This window comes from Drosophila gunungcola, assembly GCF_025200985.1.
Source record: "Drosophila gunungcola strain Sukarami chromosome 3L unlocalized genomic scaffold, Dgunungcola_SK_2 000003F, whole genome shotgun sequence".
In the NCBI taxonomy this organism is placed as follows: domain Eukaryota; kingdom Metazoa; phylum Arthropoda; class Insecta; order Diptera; family Drosophilidae; genus Drosophila; species Drosophila gunungcola.
Genome location: NW_026453179.1, coordinates 5599957 through 5622776, shown reverse-complemented (window position 1 = coordinate 5622776; position 22820 = coordinate 5599957). Strand labels below are relative to the sequence as shown.

Here is a 22820-nt window from a genome sequence, read left to right as displayed (position 1 = left end):
TGACTGGAAATTGTCTTTTTTTGATATCCTCGCTGGCAGTTGCATTTTTGATGCGCTTCATTGTCAGTTGACCCAATTTGATGGGCGTGGACCCCGGGGCAAATAGCTCCCACACTAACACCCTCCTCCAGCCCCTTTGTGCATCAAAAATCCCTCCACTTACTACCACTCCCGCTCAAACCCCCCATTGCAGCTCGCTGAAATATTCATGTCTTGAGAAGCCATTCAGAGTTTTGAACTTCTTTCCAAGTTGATTTCTGTTCACACAATAAATTGCACGAAGTGGGTGAGCTGGGCGGCTACACTGACACTAAAATACCCATTTAAAAATATTAAAAATTTTTATTTAACGTTAAATCAATTTTAATTACTTGTTTTTGAATGCAAGGCCAAAACGGATCATTAACTGACATAAACCGTAAGTATATTTCATATTGTAAATAACAAAAGTATGAGTACAAATAACAAATGTATGAGTGCAAATACATTTAACATATTTTGAAAGGTACTCGATAAATAAGCTCACTCAAAATAATATTTTATTATTCAAACTGAATATTTTAATAAGATGATAATATTATTTTCGGATTTATTTTTAATAAATTGATTTAAAATTAAAAACCAAAACTTAAGTTCTGTATTTCCAGTGTAGGTCGCAATTGCAACTTGCAATTACCCGTTGTCTATGTTGTTGTTGCTGCTGTTGTTGATTATTAAATACTTTATTGCGCGGCTTGTATTTAAAAAGCGCGCCCAAGAATTGAAGTTGAAGTGGCTGCTTCTTTTGTGGAAGCCGTGAAGAAAAGGCGGGAAGCAGGGGTTGTAGAAAGAGCTGGAGAAAGAGACCTTTGCGTGGGTTAGACTGCATTAGGTTGCATGCAACGGGGCCATAGAAAGTGCCACCGAACCACTGAACCCATTGGGAAGTTCCCTATGGAGAAGCCAGCAAGACTTGAGCACGCACCAGACACGCAAAATATATATATGGGATATATAGACGGGTATTTCCAGTTGTAGATGGAGAGGGTGGTGCATTTGGAAGCTATCACTTTTCTGGGTTTTTATGCTGCACTTCTTTAATCATGGGCACAAACCATATGGGAACTGTGTCTGCGCCTGGGATTCGTTGGTTGGTCTTTGAGTTTCATTGGTAACGATGTCGGACGACCTCGGGGTGATACTACCTATTGTCAAACAATTCAAACTATGGTAACTATGGTAATCACCTCAATTATTTGGCTCAGTACGATTATCTACTAAATAACTCAATACGAGAGTTGATGAACTGGGTTAGAGAAAAGTTTCCCACAGTCTGCAATGCTTTATTAGCATACAAATCAAGGTTTGGACTTCGAGCTTGTATAAATATGTTTCTGAGCTTAGAAAAATATAAAAACTAAAATACCTTCTTAGAGACTACTAAATGAATGCGAATATATTTACAAAATGTAGTTTTTTTAAGTAATGCTTTCTATGTAAGTTTACTCAATAAAAAAAATTTGTTTTTTAGATTGTGATATGTAAAAACAAGTTGTACAGTGTATTTTCTATAGGACTTGTGATGGCAATGCCGTGCTCATTCTCTCTTTTACTTGCTCTCTTTCCGTCGGCTCTCTCATTAGCAAATAAGGGTTGACAGTCGGTAAATTTCCGTTGTTATTTGCATTTTGCAAGGATATTTAAGAAGGGGAATATTCGAGGATATCCTGGCGGTTACTAAGGCATTAAACATATTTTTTGAACTTCTTTCTGGAAGTTGTTTTGTTTTTCTTTTATTATGATTTAAACAAAAGCCGCTAATAAATTGCAACCCTCTCTTGACACTCGGCTCTCACTCTCTCTTTATGGCTGCCCCCAATTTAATTTCTCCCTCTCTTTTATGCTCTCCGGAAATGGCTTTTAATGGTCGCTTTTAGAATGATTTTTAATGTTTACTAAATTGCGTCATAAAACTATTAGAAAAGCGTTTTTGCAACAGGCTTTTCTCAGGCTCATTAAAAATGAGTGGGTGGTGGGGAATTCCCCCCAATAATTTTTGGGGGCACATTTTCCGCTGCATTTTCCCCCCACACAGCTGCATTTTGTGGATTTTTGCAACCCCCTCCGTGAGAGAGAAAAAGAAACCAAAAAAACAACCCGCACTAGAGACATCTGTCTGGAAAACTCTCTCTCTAATTTCTCTTAGCTCTCTCTCGTTTTTCTCGAGAGGAGAGAAAAGGAGCCGCTTTGGCTGCCGTCGACGCCTTCAGTAATGGAAATATTTTACCCAGTTCAGTACTCCATTTCAGTCAGTTAGCCGACGTTAGTTTTTCGCAGACGCTTTTCCGCCTAGCAGTATTTTTTAACCGAAAAAAAAAAAATGTCCAAAATTACCTAATTAGTAGGGAAAATCCCAGTCTAGTCAAACAAAAATAATTGTATACACAACCAAAAATACATACAAGTGCTGCAGAATTTCGCAAATTTAACAACCATCGCCACGCCCCCCGCCCCTCGCGTACGTGTATGTATTCGGCTGTCTGCCGCCGCTGCCGCAGTCAACGTCGCTGCCACCGCTTTAATACCCCCAAAAACGTCCCTTAAAATCATATATATATATTTTTATATATACATCTACACGCTGGCGATTAAAAATATATTCGCGAAAAAAATACGGACTTCAAAGTGAAATTCAAAATTCCTCACCCTCGTCGACGTATTGATTTTTTTCGTCATCTTCATATTTATCGGTGCCAAAGTGTTTGTATACCGTCCAAAAACATAACACACTCACATACAGGAACCTAGTTCCAAACACCACAACAAAAACAAAAACGATTCCGTTTCACTGAACATTCGGCCTTAACTATATTTACCTAATACATAATTGAAGAGGAGCGGCTAACTAGGGACTTAGTTAGTGGGACTTGGTTAAGTCACCCCCATATCGCCACCCTCCGGAAAATAACAACACATCAGCAGAATGAGCAGCTACACTGCCGCCCAGTATTACAAGACCACCAATATGATTACCTCCAATGAGATTTACTGGTAAGTTGCTCTTGGCTGTTTGAAATTTTCACTTTGTTTTCTGCCAGTTGGCAAACTAAGTTTTCTCGACTTTATGGGACAATTTTTTGGGACAAAAGTATAAGTTTTAAGAGCTGTAACTCGATTACAACTTCAAGGACGCAAATGTTGAACATCTTACAATTGATTTATAATGATCCACCTTAAAAATGTCTACCATGTTTAGTACAACCCTAACTATTAATATAATTTTATAAATAAAATTTACTCAAAAACGTTGTAGAATTTATTTTCACATTACATTAATTTCAATTTCATACTTACTATTAAATGAAAATAAGAATAGAAAAATCTTCAAAACAAACATTTTTAGGACAAATCAGTATATGTATTTTTCAGAAATAAAATATAATTATATACAAATTATAAATCCTTTTAATTTCAATATAAAGCAGACTACAAAAAATATAAACTATAAATATTTTAAAAATTCTAATCTTGCAATAAATATAAATAATCTTTAGCTTGAGATTTTTTTCAAATATTTTTTGCGAGTGTCTTTTTTAATATTTTACAAATACAAATGCAAACTCGTGAACTTATGTGTTGTAAGTTCAAAATAAACTTGTTTTTAAATAAATTATGTTACTTAGAATGGAACCACTCCTATACGACAATTGTATTACTACTTTTTCTAAAGTGTATTATCCTTTTTGCACTTGTAAGAGCTCTGTCTGCCCACGATTTCCCTGTTTGACACCCCCAGATTTTCGCAACTAAAGTGCTGGAGTTCAAGGTTCGATTAGTTTCGTCCGAGGACAATTGTGACGCAATTGCTCTCTCTCTCAAATGGGAGAAGCAGCAAAATGTAATGGTATTTCGGCAGCTCCGCAGATTCCCAACCACACCCCTACATACGCCCAAAAATACTCCCCCGCCTTTTTTTTCGGCCCTATCAAAAGTGCAGTTATGATGGGCTCATGCCCACACACGATGTTTGCCTCATACTCGAATGAAAAAAAAAACCCAGCATATCCATGGCTTTTGATAACAACAAAAGGTCGAAACCGCCTTCAAACGCCCACATCCACGCCCACATATCTCATCCAAGTTTTCCCAATCGTGGGCGTCTTTCTTTCTCGCTCTTTCCCTTTTTCCCACTCGTTCGCTCACAAAAAGTTGCCCATGAGTCTGTTAATTTGCCGCACTGAAGTATGCAAGTGATTTTCAGACAATACCATCATACATTATATATGAGAAATACCTGACATGCTTACAGCCATATTTGTGCATATTTTATGATTTTGTTTTAGACAAAAAATTTGCGTTTTAATAAAATAACAAAAAGTTAGAAAAATTGACAAAACATCCGAAAAGTATGCAATAAAAGTTGGCAACAAATGCGGTTTAGTTCCACAGTTTGCTGCATAGGTGGCGCACAGTGTTGGTTTTGCATTTTCCCAAGCTGCAAACTAACAGAGAACGTCTCTACAAATTACTCATTGTGAAAAATATTTTAGTTAATACTTCTGTCTAACTAGAATAACATAACTTGCACCCAAATAAAAGGGGATATATAAACAATAATCGTATCAAGAAAAATACTCGAAATCGTGCAACCAAAATTACTTTATGCTCAACAAACTTTCTGGAAAAAACCAGAAAATGTATATTTTTTTGTGGCGCAGTCTGTGCAGCACATGAACCTTGAACTCTGGCATTTTTCGTTCATAGAATACATATTTAATGGTTATATTATGTTGTTTTGCATGGCCATTGGATAAAAGTGGGTGGTTGGTGTTATGTAGATGGTGGATGGCACGATATAACATCAGAACTCCCACGGCGTAGGCACGCTCATGGAAATTCCAGCGATAAACACGTGATTATATGTACATAACAGTCAATAGGTCTCTGCGGCACAGACAACATTATCTAATCCACTGATAGTGCCCTCCAATGAGAAACAATTGTAGTTAGTGACCAACTGGGTTTACAATATCCGGGATAGCTTAATTATCAAGCAGATAAGTACAGTTGGTACAATTCAGTTCAGGGAAAGGTAGAATACGTTTTTATTAAATCGATTAAGGTGCAAAATAATCTATGATCTAACGGCTTTACAAATTATTCTTATTTTGTAGATTCTTCAAGAAATTTTGATAAATGTTTTTCCATTTATTTTAGCATTTTTGTATCAATACAAAAAAAATTATTAGGTGCAATTTGAGAAATTAATCTTGTGAATAATAATAATTATTATTTACTCGGACCAATAAAAGGTTGTAAATATAAAACGCTTTACCCCGATTAATATTCCGTTGTCGAAACTTTTATTTTGCTAATTAACTAATTAATTTAGAAAAACGTAAATAACAAAAAAAATTATGATAAAGATTTGTATAGCCATGATTTCAGAGGCATAATCTAAAATCTATAAATTCCGTAGCCGTCGGCGGCACAAAATAATCGTCATGTTTATTTATTGTTATAGATTGCACTGCCATAGGAATTTTAAATAGTAGCTTTCCTACTTCTCTTCCTGTAAATGATAGATTGCTTTGATGCTTACTCACCAAATTGCATGAGTAAAATAAACATGCAAATACGGCATTGGAACTAGTTTTTTGAGTTGCAGATACATTCAATGTAGTAACTATGAAAAAAATGTAAATTAAAAATAATTGCATTTCTCCCTTTCGGTTTGTTTTGGTTTTCCTTGTAGGCGCGTGTTATTCAATACGAAACCCGGCATTATTCCGATTACTGGATAGCATCTCAACTGTTTGACATTTCCCCTCCACGCGATGGGAAGTGTTTTTCCTCTTTCTCGGTTTCCCTGTCTATCTGCTCATTATTCTCATATCTATTACCCCCGTGCCCCTCATTATCGTCTGGGTTTTGCAACAGACTTTTCCAGTAGTTGAAAGTCGTGGGATTATTTAATGACTTTCTCACTTTTACTGCCTCCATTGTTTGATTGTCGCCGAGCAGTGGTCTTGGTGCCCTTTTTTCGTAAGGTGATTACTCCGGACGGTGATTACTCTGACCACGTGACCCACAGCCCTGACGTTTTCACATTTTCCGACGTTCATTGGACGGCTTAGTTTACTTTGGTCCAGCGCTAATTGAATGCCAGACTTTCGTGCATTGATATGTTTAAAAGAAATGTGGATGTTAAAAGCAACCTTATATTCAGGTACACAGTAAAAATGTTTGTTAGTTTTTCTCTAAAATTCATTTAGTTTTTGAAGGATGTAAGGAATTTAAGAGCTGAAATTGAATAATTCCTAACTTAAAATTCCAAAGTTCCAAATTCTTAAAATTTGAAATAAATAAATAAATGTATTGTAAATGAAGACTATTCTGTTTTTCATACACGTACTATCAAAGGAAGGCTGTTTGGTTTAATTTTCGAAGGAATTATCAATTTTGTGGCTCTTAAATTTAAAAAAGTATCAATACTAATTGTAAAATATTCATGCATTTTTCTGCATGTGGATGTGAAATAAAATCGATTACTTCCCGCTCCAACTGGATCTTCATCCACTCGTCCCCGTTTGCCATCACTATTTTGTAGGCTTCTGGGTTTGTAGGCCTAATGCAAAAAAGCAAATAAATTCAGATGAGTAGCTGCATGCCCGAATTCAAAAACACGGTGAGCATCGCCGCATGAAAGCATCTAAATTAAAGTGCGAAACCAGTTGGGGAAGTTGACGTCATGCAGGTGGGCGGCCGGGGGAGGGGCAATGAATAGGGGGCGGAAGGGGGAGTGGCGCAAAAGTTGCCGGTTGCCGGTTGGCACACACACCAACCATCCAAGTTAACCAGTTCTTGCAGCAGTTGCTGTTTCTGACGCTCGTCGTCGTCCTAGTTATGTATGAGCCAAATTTCTTGGAGCCGGCTCTTATTCAGTTGCTACTCGCTTCTTGTATGCTCACTTTCCGCCCCCCGCCACGCCCCTATCCACCGAGGCACACCCATTTTATCAGAGAGTCCATGCACAATAAGATTAAATATTTGGATATTAAATACAATTCTTAATTTTAGTTGAATAAAAAAATCATATTTATAACATTTAAATAATATTTCAATTTCTAAAATTACGTATAATATTCAAAATATAAGTTAATTGTATTAAAGTATATGCTTTATTAAATACAATCACAATTATTTGTTTAAAATTTTTCCTACGACTGATTTTTATAATGTCTACCATATGGAGCTCATAAATCATTATATTTTTTTGTCTGTGTAAGCTAAGCCAGAACCAACTGAAAAGTGTTTTTTGTTTTGCTAAGATATCTCTTGTTGTTGTTGTTTCGTTTTGTTGTTTGCTGTTTGCTGTTGTTGCCCAATTCAACAGCAATTTCAGACTCGGACGCAAACGCATTGTTGTATTCAGTTGGCTCTGTAATTTGCATTGAATTGAAGCTGACGAAATGCAGCCTGGCAATGCATTTTCTATAGAATTAATCAAACCCTTGCAAGGGATTGAAAGTAGCAGTAGAAGCTACCTGGTGAAGTCGAGCGATCAGTGCGAAGCCATTGACCCATGAATCAGATACAATGTGTACATAATTACTTGTTATAGATGTGAGAAATGAGATCTTCGGCTGAGGGATTGAGTTATGAGAAATTAACATATCAAATGACCACTTACGTAATTATTAAGAAGTTTAACAACTGATCAAATAACAGCACGAATGATAAACACTTCGGAAAAATACTTCGATTCAGTTTTACTTGCAAGATAAATATTTGAATGTATAGTTTTACAATCCAAACTTTAAACTAAAACTCAGCCATCCACAAAATTTAATTTCTACCTTTTAATTTCGTTTTTTACCCCTACTGACATCTTAATAGACTCATCAAAATACAAATTATATAATTACAATCAACCATCCACAACAATTATGAATCTCGTCTTCTACCTGAATTACTCAACACCAGTCTTTTCACTATATCAAGACTCTTTCAAGTTCATTAGCTTCTGTTCAAAAATGGCAACAAGCTATGAAATTAAATAGAATTCAAGAGAATTAAAAGAAAGGCAACCAAACATTCACCAACCATCCAAAAATAGTAAATGAACAAATGAAATTCGCATAATGATGACCATTTGTGTGAGTTTGGATTATGTAAAGCTCTCGAGATTTGTCTTTCTCGAAGCGATTTCAGCACCAAACAACTTAAGATGAGCCAGCACAAGGGCGGGCTATAGAAGAGTGCGAGAAAACAAAAGAAAAATTGAGAAATTCAATTGGCAGAGAGGCAGACGCAAAGTAATAATAATAAGCTGCTAATCGCTGGTAAACATGAGATTTCCAATGAAAAATTCAAAACGAAAATCAATGGAAACGCCAGGAGAGCGGTAATCATAAACAGACACCTACACGGAGGAAAATAGGCAATATTGTAATGAAATAAAAGGTTTGATCTTTTAAAATCTTGATTTTATGATGCAAAGTGTTAATATGATAGAATGGCTATATCACATAAATACAAAGTATCAGTAATAATAAAAAAATAGTCAGTCTGATTATTTAAAATGTAGGTTACCTACCTCTAGCATATCAACCTAAATTTTACCTAGTTTTTAGAACTATGGTCACACTATAAAAATAACAGCTAATGAAAATATTGGAGTACATCGATCATTATGTTTAAAATTACATTTTATTTTCTTAATAAATAAAATGCTATTATGATATGGAATAGTAACAAATATACATGTACATATCATAATATTATTTTCTCTCTGCTGTAGTTGGTGCTGTGAGGGGGGTTGGTTTTTGTGGGCGTGAGATACGTGATTTAGAGCCTAACGAGCACTGCAGAACCCTTGTGGGCGAACTTTCCCAATGTGCCACTTGAGCAGCGAGCGATTCAGCCGCTGCTCGTTGATTGATGAAGGCGCCAGTGGCGGTATGGAAGCAGCTCCACAAAAAAAGCTTAACCACTGGGCTGCCCAGCGAAATGGGAACGGGGGGAAGGGGTTGGTGGTGCTTCAGAGGGTGGGGGACTTTGTTTTTTTTTTTTTTTTCATTCATGGCCACCACAACAAGTGAAGAGCGGTGGGCAAGGCGAAGTGCAAGTGAAAGTGAAGTCGCTGCGATTCCGATTCCAATGAGTGTACTCATACTCGTACTTGTACTTCATGAAACCACAAAAATTTCCCACTAACATAATTTTGTTGTATCTTTTGTATCGCACAGCAACCCCTTCTCCCTCAGCTGTTGGTCTTTCATGTTTTCTTTCAACATTTTCATTTGTATCTCATCATCCGTCACTGGCTCATCTTCGTGCGCTATACTTTTGATTTAATTGAATGAAAACACAAAATTTTTTTTGTTAAAATCGGACATCGAAGCTTCGTATACTCTTGCAGATCGATTAGATCTTTGGCAGGTGTGAGTTAATTTTACTTTTAATGAAATGATTTTAGGATCATTTAAAATCGTATTATATTTGTATCTGAAAATGTTGAAAAAGCTTTCTGGAAACATCACAGTTTTTCTGGTATGGCCCATCCTCTGAATTTGTTAGCTTAATACACATTATTTGTACATTCTCTTAGAATGGATTATTACAGTGATCACAGAAGTTTTACCAGATTATCTTTTAAAGAAACAATTTTATCGCCCTCAAAAAACATGGCTAAACAGGATTTTTCCTCTTTTTTTTTGTAGATATAATATGCTTGGGTGTGTTCATTTATAACTGATCCCAATTTCCTAAAATCGAATTATAGCAAAAATCTGTGAAAGTAAAACCTGTGGAGTGATAGGCTTTAACTTTAAGTACCCATTGCAAGTGTATAAAGAAATGCCAGCACCAGCAAAAAGCCCTAATGACAGGGGCGAGGGAATCTCGAATGTGATGCGATCGTGATCCGATCCCTTGCCCGATATCGGCCCTGTCAGGCTTCATTAGCCGCGCTCCAGAGACTCGGGCGCATTGTCTCGCATTTTGTCTCCCAGCAGCGTTCACTTTCTAATGAGCCCGAAAGCCGGCGATTCAGTAGGCACACTATAGTGGTAGGCAGAAGGTAAGCTGTGTAGCCATGACCGAATGAGCAATTCAATGGCCCCGCCAGCGGCAAGTTGAAGGTAGGAATCGGTTGGCTATACTATATAGGTATATAGTACTGGGTGGTTGATTCGGGGGGATCGACGGGGCCCTAAGCTCTCGCAATCGTTTTGCTGGCGTTTCTGTTTTGGGGCGGACTGAAGGTCTGTTGGGTTGTTGTGAATATTGTTTAGGTTCCTCTTTCCCATCTGCCCGCCCTTCGCCTGTTTACAAATTGGGTTCAAAATGCCTAAGGTCAGACAAGCGAACACAACGGGTGGGAAGTGGGGGTTATAGTGGGGGGCAAACGAGGTAATCGCATAGTTAGTAACTACACACGGCAGAGCTTTCGCGATGTTTACTAATGAAATATAAAATGCGTTTCATATGTGGGGAGTTTGAAGAGTTTTTTGGAATATTCATATCATTGATGTGAAATAGAAACAGCGGGAAACAGGGCTTTAGCAGGACCTTTTAAATTAATTTATTGCTAAAATAGAATGTTCACATTTTTTTTTTAAATGCATTACAAATGTGTATAAGCAATTTAACTTTAAGGTATTTATTTTGGAAAACTTGATTATGAATATAATTACTATGACGGTTTTTTCTGAACAAATTAAATTAAATTTCCCTGGTATGCCCCATTGTTAGCAAAAGATTCTCTTTATCGACGACGAAAGAAAATAAACTACCTTCTAATTAAAGATTCCTTCTACCTTGAATGCTTGGAGCAATTACAACCCCTGCTGATGGCTTAAGACTAATTAAAATACCTTCGCCAACCCTCGCCGCACTGGGCTTTTGTTGTTTCTTGGGGGCTGTCATCATCGTTGACGGCTGTTTATTGTTTCATAACAGCTGAGACTCGGCCCAGACAAGTATGGCAAATGGGTTTGTGTACCTTGTACCTAATGCGTTAATATCAGCTATCTTTGGGACTGAAAGGCTCGAGGAGGGGGCTGTACAGGGAACAACTGTGGCAAAAGTTTTGGTTTTATGTGTGCATATGTTTACGACTTGAGTTTTAACGATGCCGCAGCTATGACAGCGTCCGCAGTACAGAGAGATAAAAAGGAGGTCATTTTTGTTTTGATGTAATCAGATAAATATTGGATTTCAAGTTGCCAGCACTCCTCTTTCGAACATGATGAAACTTAAATTTGATTGTTCATGTTTGAAGTTAATAGATGTATGTCTTTAAAAGTTAAATATATTGTATCTTGCCATTTTATTCTTCTAAGATAAAACCAAAAAATGGCTTTAATCGTAAGTTGATTTCTAGTATATCTAGGGAACTGTTACTTACGATCGAACATTATATTTGTAAAGCGGTTCCTCATTTTAAAATAAAAAATATTAGGTATATTTAATGGCTATGGAAAAGTTTTACATTTGCTTTATTTTGAATGGAAATTATTAATTTGTATTAAAATCAAGTTTTTAATTTCAAATAAAGAATATTAAACATTTCTGGTTTTTTTAATGACAATATACATCTCATCTAATATTTTTTTAGTTTCTTTAAACAAAAGCCTCAAATATGGTCATTAATATCATATAACAATTGTTTTCTGTGCAGCAGCAGGTTTCAATGAAAAGTCAAAACAGGCCGCAGGTCCGGATATAAATGGTTTGTTGTCTGAAACATACACACACGGACACTCGGATACTCGAATACTCAGTTAGCCATATAGTCATCCAGTCATCGGGCTTAACGCTTGGCTCAGCCGCTGAGCGGATCGCAGTGAAGCCAGTGAGGCATTACGCTGCCCATTTTGTTAGCGGGCCGCCGCAAGCGACTAACTACCAGAGACCAACTACCAAGTGAACTACCAGGCCGTAATGCCGCACACTCGTGCACATGCCTCTCCATATGGCACATATAGACGTCAGCAGCAACAACAACGATAAAAACAATATAAACGAAGTAAAAAAAAAAAACAAAAAAAAAAAACATTGCCAGTAAAGCGCCCCCGCTCGCCCTTCAGTGCTCGTTTAGTGCGGTTCGCTCGGTTCGTGAGTCACCTGAGCGTAACGTAAGCCCAGCTTATTGTTCGACTACAAGCGCAGCCAAAATCGATGTACCCTCTCCAGGGGGTATTACTATTTCATGGCACGTTCCGGGGATGCATTTTCAAAATCAATTAGGTTTTCCAGCCCCTTTTATAGATGTGTATCTAACAAACGTTCCAAAAATGTCTGTCTTGAGGACCACGATCTACCTTATCGTTGCAAATTATGAATGTCAAGAAGGTCCACAAAATTTTTCCACTTTTAATATGGTAGATAAGTATAATTATGCATAAGGTTTGCTTAAAAACCTTATTTTTGTTTTATTACCAGTTATCATTCCTTAAGGTAATTTGTGAACTTATGGTGATAAGTCCACCAAATGTTTGGGTACGGAAATGGATTTTTGGGCCAAGATAATAAGATCGAGAGATATTTTGCAAACTGGGGACTGATCATGCTTATAGGGTACAAACTTGTTCGTTCTTTTAACCGGTAGACTATCTTTCATGTTTTGTTTTTGACACAGCACACGCTTTTTTCTCTCTCTCTATTTCCCTCTCTCCCACTCTTGCTCACCTGCAAGCTTAAGCAGCTGTTTTTTCCGCTCTGCGAGAGACGAGCTTTACGCTCTTTGTATTTATTCCATTTTTGAGTTTGGCTTGGGAGAGGAACTGTGTGTATGATATTTGGTAGTTTGCATACAAATTTACACCTCTTTACGACTGTTTGTCGATTTATGTGTGCGTATTTTTTTCGGATCTGTTTTGCAATTAACAAATTTGACAATGGAGTCAAGTGGGAAAAACACACCACACAAGCTCCGTCTTTGAAAACTTTAAAAACTTTTTAATCTGCATCGAGTTCATTTTCGTTCGCTTTAAAATGCAAATAATGAGGATAATTGAGCGTTTTACTTTCTAGTAGCTGCTGCACTTCAACGGTGGGTTATATGGCGGGTTATAAGGTGGGTTATACGGTGGGTTATATAATAACAATTAGACCCACTGTGACAGCACACGTCAACGCTTATAAATAAGCGAGAGCCAGTTGCAGGTAAATGCACAGGTGTGCGCGGAACTGAAATACATTTGTAGATAAAGATAAATAAAAAAAAAGTTGTTCTCTGATTTTTTTTAGTGCTTTAACAAAAAACTTTATGTAAAAACACATTTTTTCTAAAAATTTTTTTTTTCATTTTTAATCTATTTTACCTTTTTGTTCCCGACCTGATACTTATTGGTTTTAAGATTTTCGCTTGCTCGAGTGGAAGATAAATTGAAACGTCTTACCAAATATAATAACAGTTGCAATACTATCTTATGAAATTTTTGGTTAAAATATCAGATCAAGAGTGAAAAAGTACTCTTTTATGGAAGTAATAATAAAAACCGGCAGGTAATTAAATATGTGGTAAAGGGATCAAGTTTTGTGTTATTATGTTAGGTTTTGATCTTTGAAACAGATCAAGTGGAAAATAAACGCTTAGTACCTTAGGCAGTAATAATAACAACAATATTAGCCAGCGTTTTTAAGTGGCCCACAAACTTGGCCAATAGGCAACAACAAATACAGCACCAAGCTGTCTCACCCATACAGCTGCACTCTCTCCCACTCTCTCTCTCTCTCTCTCTATTCCAAAAACCCACTCTCCAGTTGGAATTCTCGCAGCCGCGTAGTGCCTCATTTTCTTTCCAAGCTTCGTGGAGGTAGCACACGAGTCGCCCGTTCGCTTTTCGTTGCTTTTTGGCAGGCTACACCTTTCGCAGTCGCAGCTTGCAGCGCTGCCCGCGTCGCAGTCGTCGATCGTGTGTGTTTCAATATATTCCAAATATATTGTTTAATTAACCCTTTTTCGGCCAACGAATAATAACCACAAAATACATATTTCGAAATTGAATTTTTTATGAATTCAATGCAAATTGCAAAGTGTGTGTGTGAGTGCTAAATGAAAAGAAAACAAAAAGGTTTTAACAAAATCACCATAAGTTGCCAAATTTCCTTCGCGCACCAACTTTTTGTTGTTGGTTTTCGAGTTGCTATTTGTTTATTAATTTGACATCGTTGTGTCACCGCCATGTCACAAAAATAAATCAAATAAACACAATAAAACAAAACGGAAACCAGCCACAATTTTTGATGTAAAAAATAAAATATAATTAAAGAGAAAATCGCCTTTCTCCCAGCGTCGAGTGTAGCACAAAAACAATAGTGCCGCAACAGCAACAACAAAAAAACAGTAGCGGGTGCGAAAGAGAGAGAGATAGATGGGTGGAAAGAGCGGGATCCACGGCCACTGCCCCGTTACGTTTCGGCAAACACACAAAAAAATATAAAAAAAAAAAAAACGAGAAAAAAACAACACATAAATCGCGTGTGTTTTTTGTATTTTCGAGTGTGGATCCAACTGGAAATTTCTATTATTTTATAATTGAATTTGTAGCTAGTACTGAGAGCTGTTTTTCAAAGTCGAAAATTCGAGGTATTCCTTTGAAAATTTTCTGTCCGTATTGACCGCGAAAAAAACTGAATCACTCACTGATTTAGCATAAGGCCAGCTGTAAAGGGATTTTCTTTTTGAATCACCTTTTGTTCCCATTTAAAATGCAACACTCGTGAGCACTTCAAGTCACTTAAATGGTTCATATAGATCTTTTAAAAGCATTTAAAGAACAAAATTAAAGAACAACGAAAATTGGATAAATCAAGCCATTTTTGATTTAATCTTTACTTATAAATTACTTTTTTTGTAAGAGTATTATTTTCAAATCAACGTTTCATTAAAATACAGTATTTTTATTGGAATTTTAAATTTATTCAATTTAATTAATTTGATTCATATATGTTTTATTTTATAATACATTTGTTTTTGAACGGTATTTGGTGCTTTATTTTTAATCAGCTGATCAGAGAGGTAAACAAAGCTTGGAAAGACAAAAGCCGTTGATCCAAAAATATGGAATCAATCTTTGAGCTCTCTTCTTTGCTCACTCTCTTCTACCGTTAAAAAAAAGTGATGCATTTTCCAGTGCGTTTTTGCTGCTTTTGGATTTTTAAATCATTTTGCTTTTGGTTTGAGTTTGCTGTATGACTCTTGCTCTTTGGCTGCAGTTGTTGGCTTTTTGTTTTGCCTTTCGGTCAGGCTTGTATAATCGCTTGCCACCCAATTACGCTGCGTCGCCGCATCGATGTTTGTTGCATATTGTGTTTCCACTTCCTCTTCCGCTGGGAGAGAAATCGAAGAGCGAAGAGAGACTGGAACGAGTGAGTGGTAGTGCTTTTCTTGTTACTAATGACACGAAAGTGAATAAAAAGCATTGAGCACGAGCTGTCCTCCTCCTTTCTTCCGTTCCCCCATCCCCTACACTTCCCCCTAGCCCAACCCTTAAGCACTGGAAAAAAAACAATTTTACAAAACTTGATCACAAATTTTGTTTTGAGTATTACTCTTTATAACAAATTAAAAAAAATAAATCAATTATTTAAAAAATATGGGATTTTCCTTTAAAAAAAAAAATTTCGGATATTCAGCAAAATTAAACTTTTATTTAGTTACAAATCTGTAAATGAATAAAAATGATATTTTTGTCGTGGGTAGATTAAATGTTTAATGTTGAACTTGGATCTTCTCAGAAAATGTATATAAAGTGTTTTCCTCTGTGCATTAAACAAACTCCAAGTTCGTTTCCAAGTATTTGTGTGCAAGGGAAAGAGCGTACAACAAATAATTATAAATTAAATAATTATACAATACAAGCAAGAAAACAGCTTTGCAACTGATTGTGGCTGCCGTCGCTGCTATTGCTGCTCGTGCAGTGGAACACCTGTAAAACAAAGGCAGCTCTATAGCTCTATCTGCAGAGGCAACAAAAGCTGCAACTATAGCAGCTATAGCCAGCCTAAGCCGAAGCTGCTGTCGTGCTCTAGAGCGGATGCAGCTTTAGACACAGCCAGCAGAGCCCCAAAGCTCTGTCCATATACTATATTCTTTACAGTGATCGCCCTCAAAACACATCTTGGGAAAACAATTAAAATTAATAGCGAAAATAAACCAAATCAGTTAAAAGACAGTGGTTTTCTTTATTAGGTTTTATTGATCTACGAGACGGAAAAAACGACAATGATCATAATGGCATCTACAATAAGTTATGGAAACCATTTTTGAAGTAAACTCTTTTCAAATTAAATTTAATTGAAATGGAATAAGTTGAAAAAATAGATAGCAAATTACGGATATGTATATTTCTAGAAATATAAAAAAAACTGCATAAGAAAAACGCAGTGCAATTATAAAAGCATTACATATTCCATTTAGTTTTTGCTTATTCAAAGTAGAACAAGATTTCCGAAAGGTCATAGCTTTGCAAGCACAAGTCTTTGAATAAAAATTACCCTAATCATCTAATTAACAGCGACCACTGTAATTTGGAGTGAACTAGAAATACAACTGAGTTTTTTTTTTAAACTTTAAAACAACGAAAAACTTGTTTGACAAAATTGCAATTACAAACAAAAGTTTCTCAGAAACGAACGAAACACACGAAAAAAAGGGGGAAAACAAGTTGGAACTGTTCTAGTCACAGCAACACAGCAGCAGAAACAACTAGAAAAGCCACAAACACTAATAGTTGCTAAATAATACAAATATTCAGCTTTTAGCATTCAGTTGTTCTTTTTGTGCGCTTGTGATTTCGTATTTTTTGTATTTTGTGAGTGGGCTCCGGCAGCATTCTAAGCGATTGTGATTGAGAACTCCCCTGAAGCGTTTATATATTGGCAGTAGGCGACTTGTTTTGGCCAATAATTCCATGACTTGTTCCAAGGCTGGGCTCCAGTCGTGAGATTATCGCCTGGTCGCAGCGAAATTCGTTTGTTTGAACAGCTTTTTACTCGATTCGTTCGGTTCTTATGGATGGTATATAGCGTACATTGAGTATGACGAAACAAAAACCAGAGTCAGTGGCAAGTGTTGTCACAATTGTAACAGAGATGTCTCGGGATCGTTTTCAAGCTCTTGAGCCACTCGAAAAAGGTTCTTGAACTTTACGACAAAATATATACATAAAAAATAAAACACGAAAGAAAGTGTGGGGGTTTTTTTTTGCCGCGATTTCCTTACATACATATTTATAGCCATATAGAGATCTTGATCTTGGGACAATAACACTTTTTGTGAGTGTGCATAGTGTGTGTATATTTCCCTTTCTATTCATTGTTTTCATAACGATTTCTCACGCACTTCGCACATAAATTTTCATATGATTTACGATCACGCGGCCTTTTGGCTTTGTGTGCAAAGTGGATCAGGTCAGTAGATTGCTAATCATCTAATCAGATCACCCACGATCGTTCCTGAAAAAAATAAACCTAGGCCCATTGCCAGATCGCACTTTCCCAAGGCACGTTTACGAGGCCTCATGTCTGGATCATTTCGGAATATATCGGATTATATACACATGCACCTGTCTGCGTTGGTGCCAAATCGATGTTGTTATGCCCGCTGTCTGCGTGTCTGACATATTCAATTTGAATATTGTTTATTCGCCAGTCCCGCTTCCACTCTCTCTCTGGCCCTGCTGTTTCGCTTTTTTCTAGTCTGCAGTTGACAACTTGCGACTTTTACTTGCGATCGACGATCAGCGATCAGCAATCGACGCTGACCCAAAAAGCGGAACAGCCGCAAAGCTGATTGAATGCGATGGCACACTGCGAACTGCGACTCTCTCGGTGCGGCTTTAATAAATAAAAGCAATTCTGTTTTGCAAGTGTCATTCTGCACCCAGTGGGTTCACCCAAAAGTGGGGTATGATAGGCTGGAAACCTAACAAGACTTACGTTAATTCCTCTTAAATAAATTCTATGACCAGTGAGAAAGTCTTAACCTATTCCAATAATTGTGACTCAATTTTAAAAGGAGTGTAGCACTTTCAAAAAACAAATGTTAATTTGCTTAAATCACTTGTTTCAATGATTTATGTTGCTAAAGTAGCTGGAGTATCTAATGATACATACTGACCAAAATTAAACCATTTAAATAGCTGACTCAGTTGGAATTTCAAATTGCTTCCAATTAAACTGTTTCGACAGCTAACTTAAATCCACAACGTCCCATATAAGTCAAATTAATTAATTCCATAACTATCCTTATTTGACAAGTGATTCATGTGAAAAAGGTGAATCAGTGCAGATGAAAAACGTAGATGGAGTGCTTGAAAAAAATACTAAGAACAATTGTGTGACAGAAATCTTATAAATTTGTACTTAATCAAGAGGTATGAATTCAATACCTAGATTGGTTATCTTGAGTATACAGCAGTCTATATTATTGTAAAAACTATAGCATGATCTATGAACACTTCAGTGCTCTCTCTTTCGCATCGTCTCTGTCTTACTGGCTTTCTAACCCCAACAATTGCCAGTCATAAACTGGGTATTCTATGAATTGTTTTTTTGTGACAACCGCGTTTTGAAGGGCATTCTCAATCGTTGACGTTCCGAAACGCTTCGGTCTCAACGGGTCGTATACGCAATACGTGAACAATAAATGTGGCTTTGCTAAAGGAAATGTCACCGTGAACAAATTGCAATTATTATCGTACTAAATGCTTTATCTTAGGCTCCGACGCTGAATCGAAATTGTGACAAAAAAAAAAAATCGAACTAAAAAAGAAGAATGTAGCCGCGCAAAGCGACACACATGAAATTACCAAACTAAACCAAAGATAAAATGGCAAAGAACGATGCGAAGAAGCAGATCGTAAATAAATTAATAAACCCCATCAAAAAAAAAACAACGAAACGACAACAAAACAAATCAATTTGCAAATGAATAAACGAAAGTAACCAAACAAAGCGAAGAATAGCTAACACAAAGGGGGAAATTCCAATAATAATAATAATAAATACAATTGCATGACGACGGTGAAGGCGAAAGTAACCGCCGTCGCCGCTGACCCTCTTCACCCCCAAATCGCATGAAGAATACCAGAAACCATCATGTCCAGGTGTGAGAACCACAAGTCCCGTCGCCAGCAGCTGCCCGTTCCAGCACCCCTGTCCTCCTCCTCCTCGTCCCGCTCGCAAGGCCACCACATCCACTCCAGCCACTCGGATCTGGGCGGCAATGAGTCCTTCCTGCAGTATTGCAGCGATAGCGAAAAGAGGCCACCGCCCATTGTGGTGGTGGTGGGCGATGGGCGGAGCCGGGTGCGGCGGGTGGTGCGCACAGCCACGAGGCACGTCACTGTGGTCAGTCTGTCCACCCGGCACAAGGAGACTCAGACGCACACCTCGCACCATGTGACGGCTGTCAGGTAAGCAAGCGCCACACCGCGATCCAGAGCACAGACCCCTGATCCAGCTGTGCAAGGCACTCAAAAAAAAAGTGTATACAAATATATACATCAAAACTTTTTGCAAATTATATAATAATATTCAAATATATCTAGACCTTGACATAAATCGAAAGTTTAAAATGTAAAATGTACATATATGCCACGATGTGAAAAGATATGTAAATAGGTTTATTGCTATTACGATTTGATTCGACTTGTAAGGCGTATTTTTTAACATTTTTTTTATCACGGTATCAGGATATTCCTTTTATTATATTAATATTTATCAAAATTAATAATAAACAATTTCCTTATTAAAAAATAGTTTAAAAACAGTTCAATTAACTTGAAAATGTTGCTTATCGCATAAATAACATAAATTATTATAAAATTGTAAGTAAACTAAAAATGATTACGTTTATTTTGTTCATCATCAACTTATAAAATCATAGATATTTTAAATAAAAATAATAATTATTTTGAGTGCCTTTGCTTATCGCACTCATTCGTTATTATCAGTTATCTTTATGGTGGGTCCCCGACATTGTTCTTGGGCAGCCGTTTTATCAGCTGACTATTCTTGGCCAGCCAGAAAGTATCGACCGAGATAAACCCACTCACTTATTTATTAATACGCACGGTATCAGAGTGTACTGTAAATATTTATTGCTGGATGCTTAAGTCTTGGAATTTTGTTGAATTCTTTAAAATCAATTAACTCCCACTACCATTTAATAGGAACTTAACAAGTAAATATTGAAATTACAAAGAGTGAGTTGCTAAGTCTTTACATATTAAGAAATGCTCAAATATATTTATACATTTCCATTAAACAAAAAACAACAATTCAACTATTTGGAAAAAAAAACTACAAATTTAAGTTTGGTTTGAAACTTGACTAATTATGTGGATTCCGTTTGGATCAAGATCAAATTATTATTTACAAGGCAGAAATTGTTGCATACCTTCAGGTTTAAAAGATCAGGTGAAGAAGTAAATGTTAAATACATAAGATCCACATGTAAAACATAATATACAGTAGTTTAAAAACAACAAATTAAACAATATAGTTCACTTAAAGTGTGTTAGTAAAGTAAACTTGTTAAAAAAACAAAGTTTACAATTAATAAAGTGAATTAAAAATGTTAAAAAAATAAGAACCAGTTTGAACTAAATACAGGCATTAATTCTTCCAAAAATCTGTCGGCTTCATTTGTCAAAATTTCTACAAAATTATTTCCACTACCTATTAACATTGAGCGAAAAAACTTGCAAAGCCAAAATGGAATCACCAATACTACACAACCTAAAAAAGATTGAAGAATTCAAGCAGTTTGATGTGACATACTTTCTGATTATCTACGCTTGCGTTGTCCTAATGGTCCTGGGCGTTCCTTTGGCTATATTATTGCAAAGCAAGGATTCGCCAAACGAGAGGAATCGTTATCAATTGGAGGCCAATCGATCGCGTGATGATCAGCGGAGGGGAGGAGTAGCCCGGCGTCGAATTTTGGATTCAAATGCCTAATAAGCTTTTAATATTGATGTTGTTGGTATTCATGGAAATAAATTGAATGCGAGGCACAGCGGTTTGTTTGTAGTTTCTTTCCCAGTCCCCAACCCCAACTCCAAATGTCTGGCCCGCTTGTGGCACACTCCATAAGCGTTAAGCCCCCTTTCAAAATGCACATAAAGAACCCGAGAAATCTAATGTAAAATCAATAATAATTACGCCGAGTAGGCCATCGGCGGTTGTGTCACGTCAACCGACTTGGACACTTGTTGCATACGAAAACAGGAGGAAGTCCGCTGCAGTTTTGGCTCGCGAGCGTCGACGCCTAAGTGTCAGCTGAGATACAAGATACCAGATACTCAGATACACAGATAAACAGATACTTGCCTGCTGGGTTGGTGGTCAAACAGACGGACGGACTCAGCTCCAACATGTGCAACTTGCAACGTGCAACGGCAAACAATTAGGGCGACGTGTGGCAGATGTTTTTCCTTCTCGCAAGCAGGACTCTTAAAAAAATCAGAGGGATGTGCGGAGAAGTGGCTACAATAACAAGCCAGTTCACCAGGCAAAACTACCTGCCGTCGTTGTTGTCCTTTCACAAACTGAAAATAAAATAAAAACCCATACAATGCCGAGCCAGGTGCAGCTGGAAAACTGGCGAAAAGAGTGGAATGGAGGTAGACAGCAAGGATGCCCCTTTCAATTTTCTGTTTTCGTTATCCTTCGGCAATCCTGCTGATCCTGTTTTTGTCCGACTCCTGCTAGGTGCAAATATGCAGCTGCCCTCGAGTTTTTAATGTCGATCTTTTGGCTTGGTCCCGCTGCGAGAAGATTTCTGGTAGTCATTCGTATTGCATACGTAGATAATGAATTATCTGGGGTTTTCTAGCAAATCGAATTATGATTTCAGGGTAATCTATCTAGGCTTTTTGCTATGGGTAAATCAATTAAGTGTTAAGGTGGATAGATTAACGGGAGAGTTACGTTCTATGCCGTAACAAATCTGCGCAAAATCATGTACAAATAGTGAGAAATAAATCAATATAAATTGTAATTACTGATAAATGCAAATAATATATAAATACTTACTAAAAAACTTGTAAAGTTTTATAAAATCAAGTCTTATGATTCTTCAGTAAATCAAAATCCCCAATATACAAAATTCCTACAAAATATTTGAATCTTAGCCTTCTATCTTTTATTTCTAGACAGATCCTTAGGGATTTCACCTTTTGATTTTTCTGCAAAGCATCCTTACAAAATCCTTCAGCATTAATATATCACTGCCAAAAATCTCCTTTATTATCTCCCCAATTGTTGCTTCAATCCAATAGCATCGAGGGTCCCTGTGCCCATCAATAAGTTTGTCATCGTGGGCTAATCATTTCCTTCACTTTCCTAGCAACATATGGTAGTGTTCCTTTTCCCTCTCATTCTCTCTACCTGTCCTTCTATCTCCTTTCAATAATGGATCCTTTTACGCTTAGAATTTCTATATATTTTTTCTGCTTTCTTTGTGTTTTGGGGTAGTACTATACTATACAATTGTTCTTTTTTTGGGTAACCCGACGAGGGCATAACAAAACAGATGCATTTCGTGTGGGATTCTTTCTGAGTTTGTGAGTGTGTGTGAGTAGGTGTAGGATGATCACTCACACGCACACTAATTTAATGAGCCATGCGAAACACGTTTTCAGAGGAAGTGAGATGGGTAGAGAGTAGTGTGAAAGAGCAAGAGAGAGACAGAGAGAGAGAGAAGGGCCTCCGACGCGCTTGCGCAGTTTGGTTCTTCCTGAAGTACCCGCTTCATTTTGTTAAGCGATCGTCGAGCGCTCGGTTTAGTTCAAACGCGAACATCACCGGGAACGGACGTT

The 22820-nt window shown here is 37.0% G+C and overlaps 2 protein-coding genes across 2 annotated transcripts in view; both read left to right on the top strand.

Moving 5' to 3' along the window:
• LOC128258413 (IQ motif and SEC7 domain-containing protein 1) overlaps positions 1-22820 on the top strand; it is a 43171-nt gene that overhangs the window by 12568 nt on the left and 7783 nt on the right.
• LOC128258425 (uncharacterized) lies at positions 20309-21579 on the top strand. The gene has a single exon (XM_052990026.1). It carries the CDS (start codon positions 20713-20715, stop codon positions 20956-20958), a length of 246 nt encoding a protein of 81 aa, XP_052845986.1. The 5' UTR covers positions 20309-20712; the 3' UTR covers positions 20959-21579.

Bases quoted from the DNA above. Each gene is read 5' to 3' on its own strand.
- LOC128258425 (XM_052990026.1), top strand. From the start codon at position 20,713: ATGGAATCACCAATACTACACAACCTAAAAAAGATTGAAGAATTCAAG.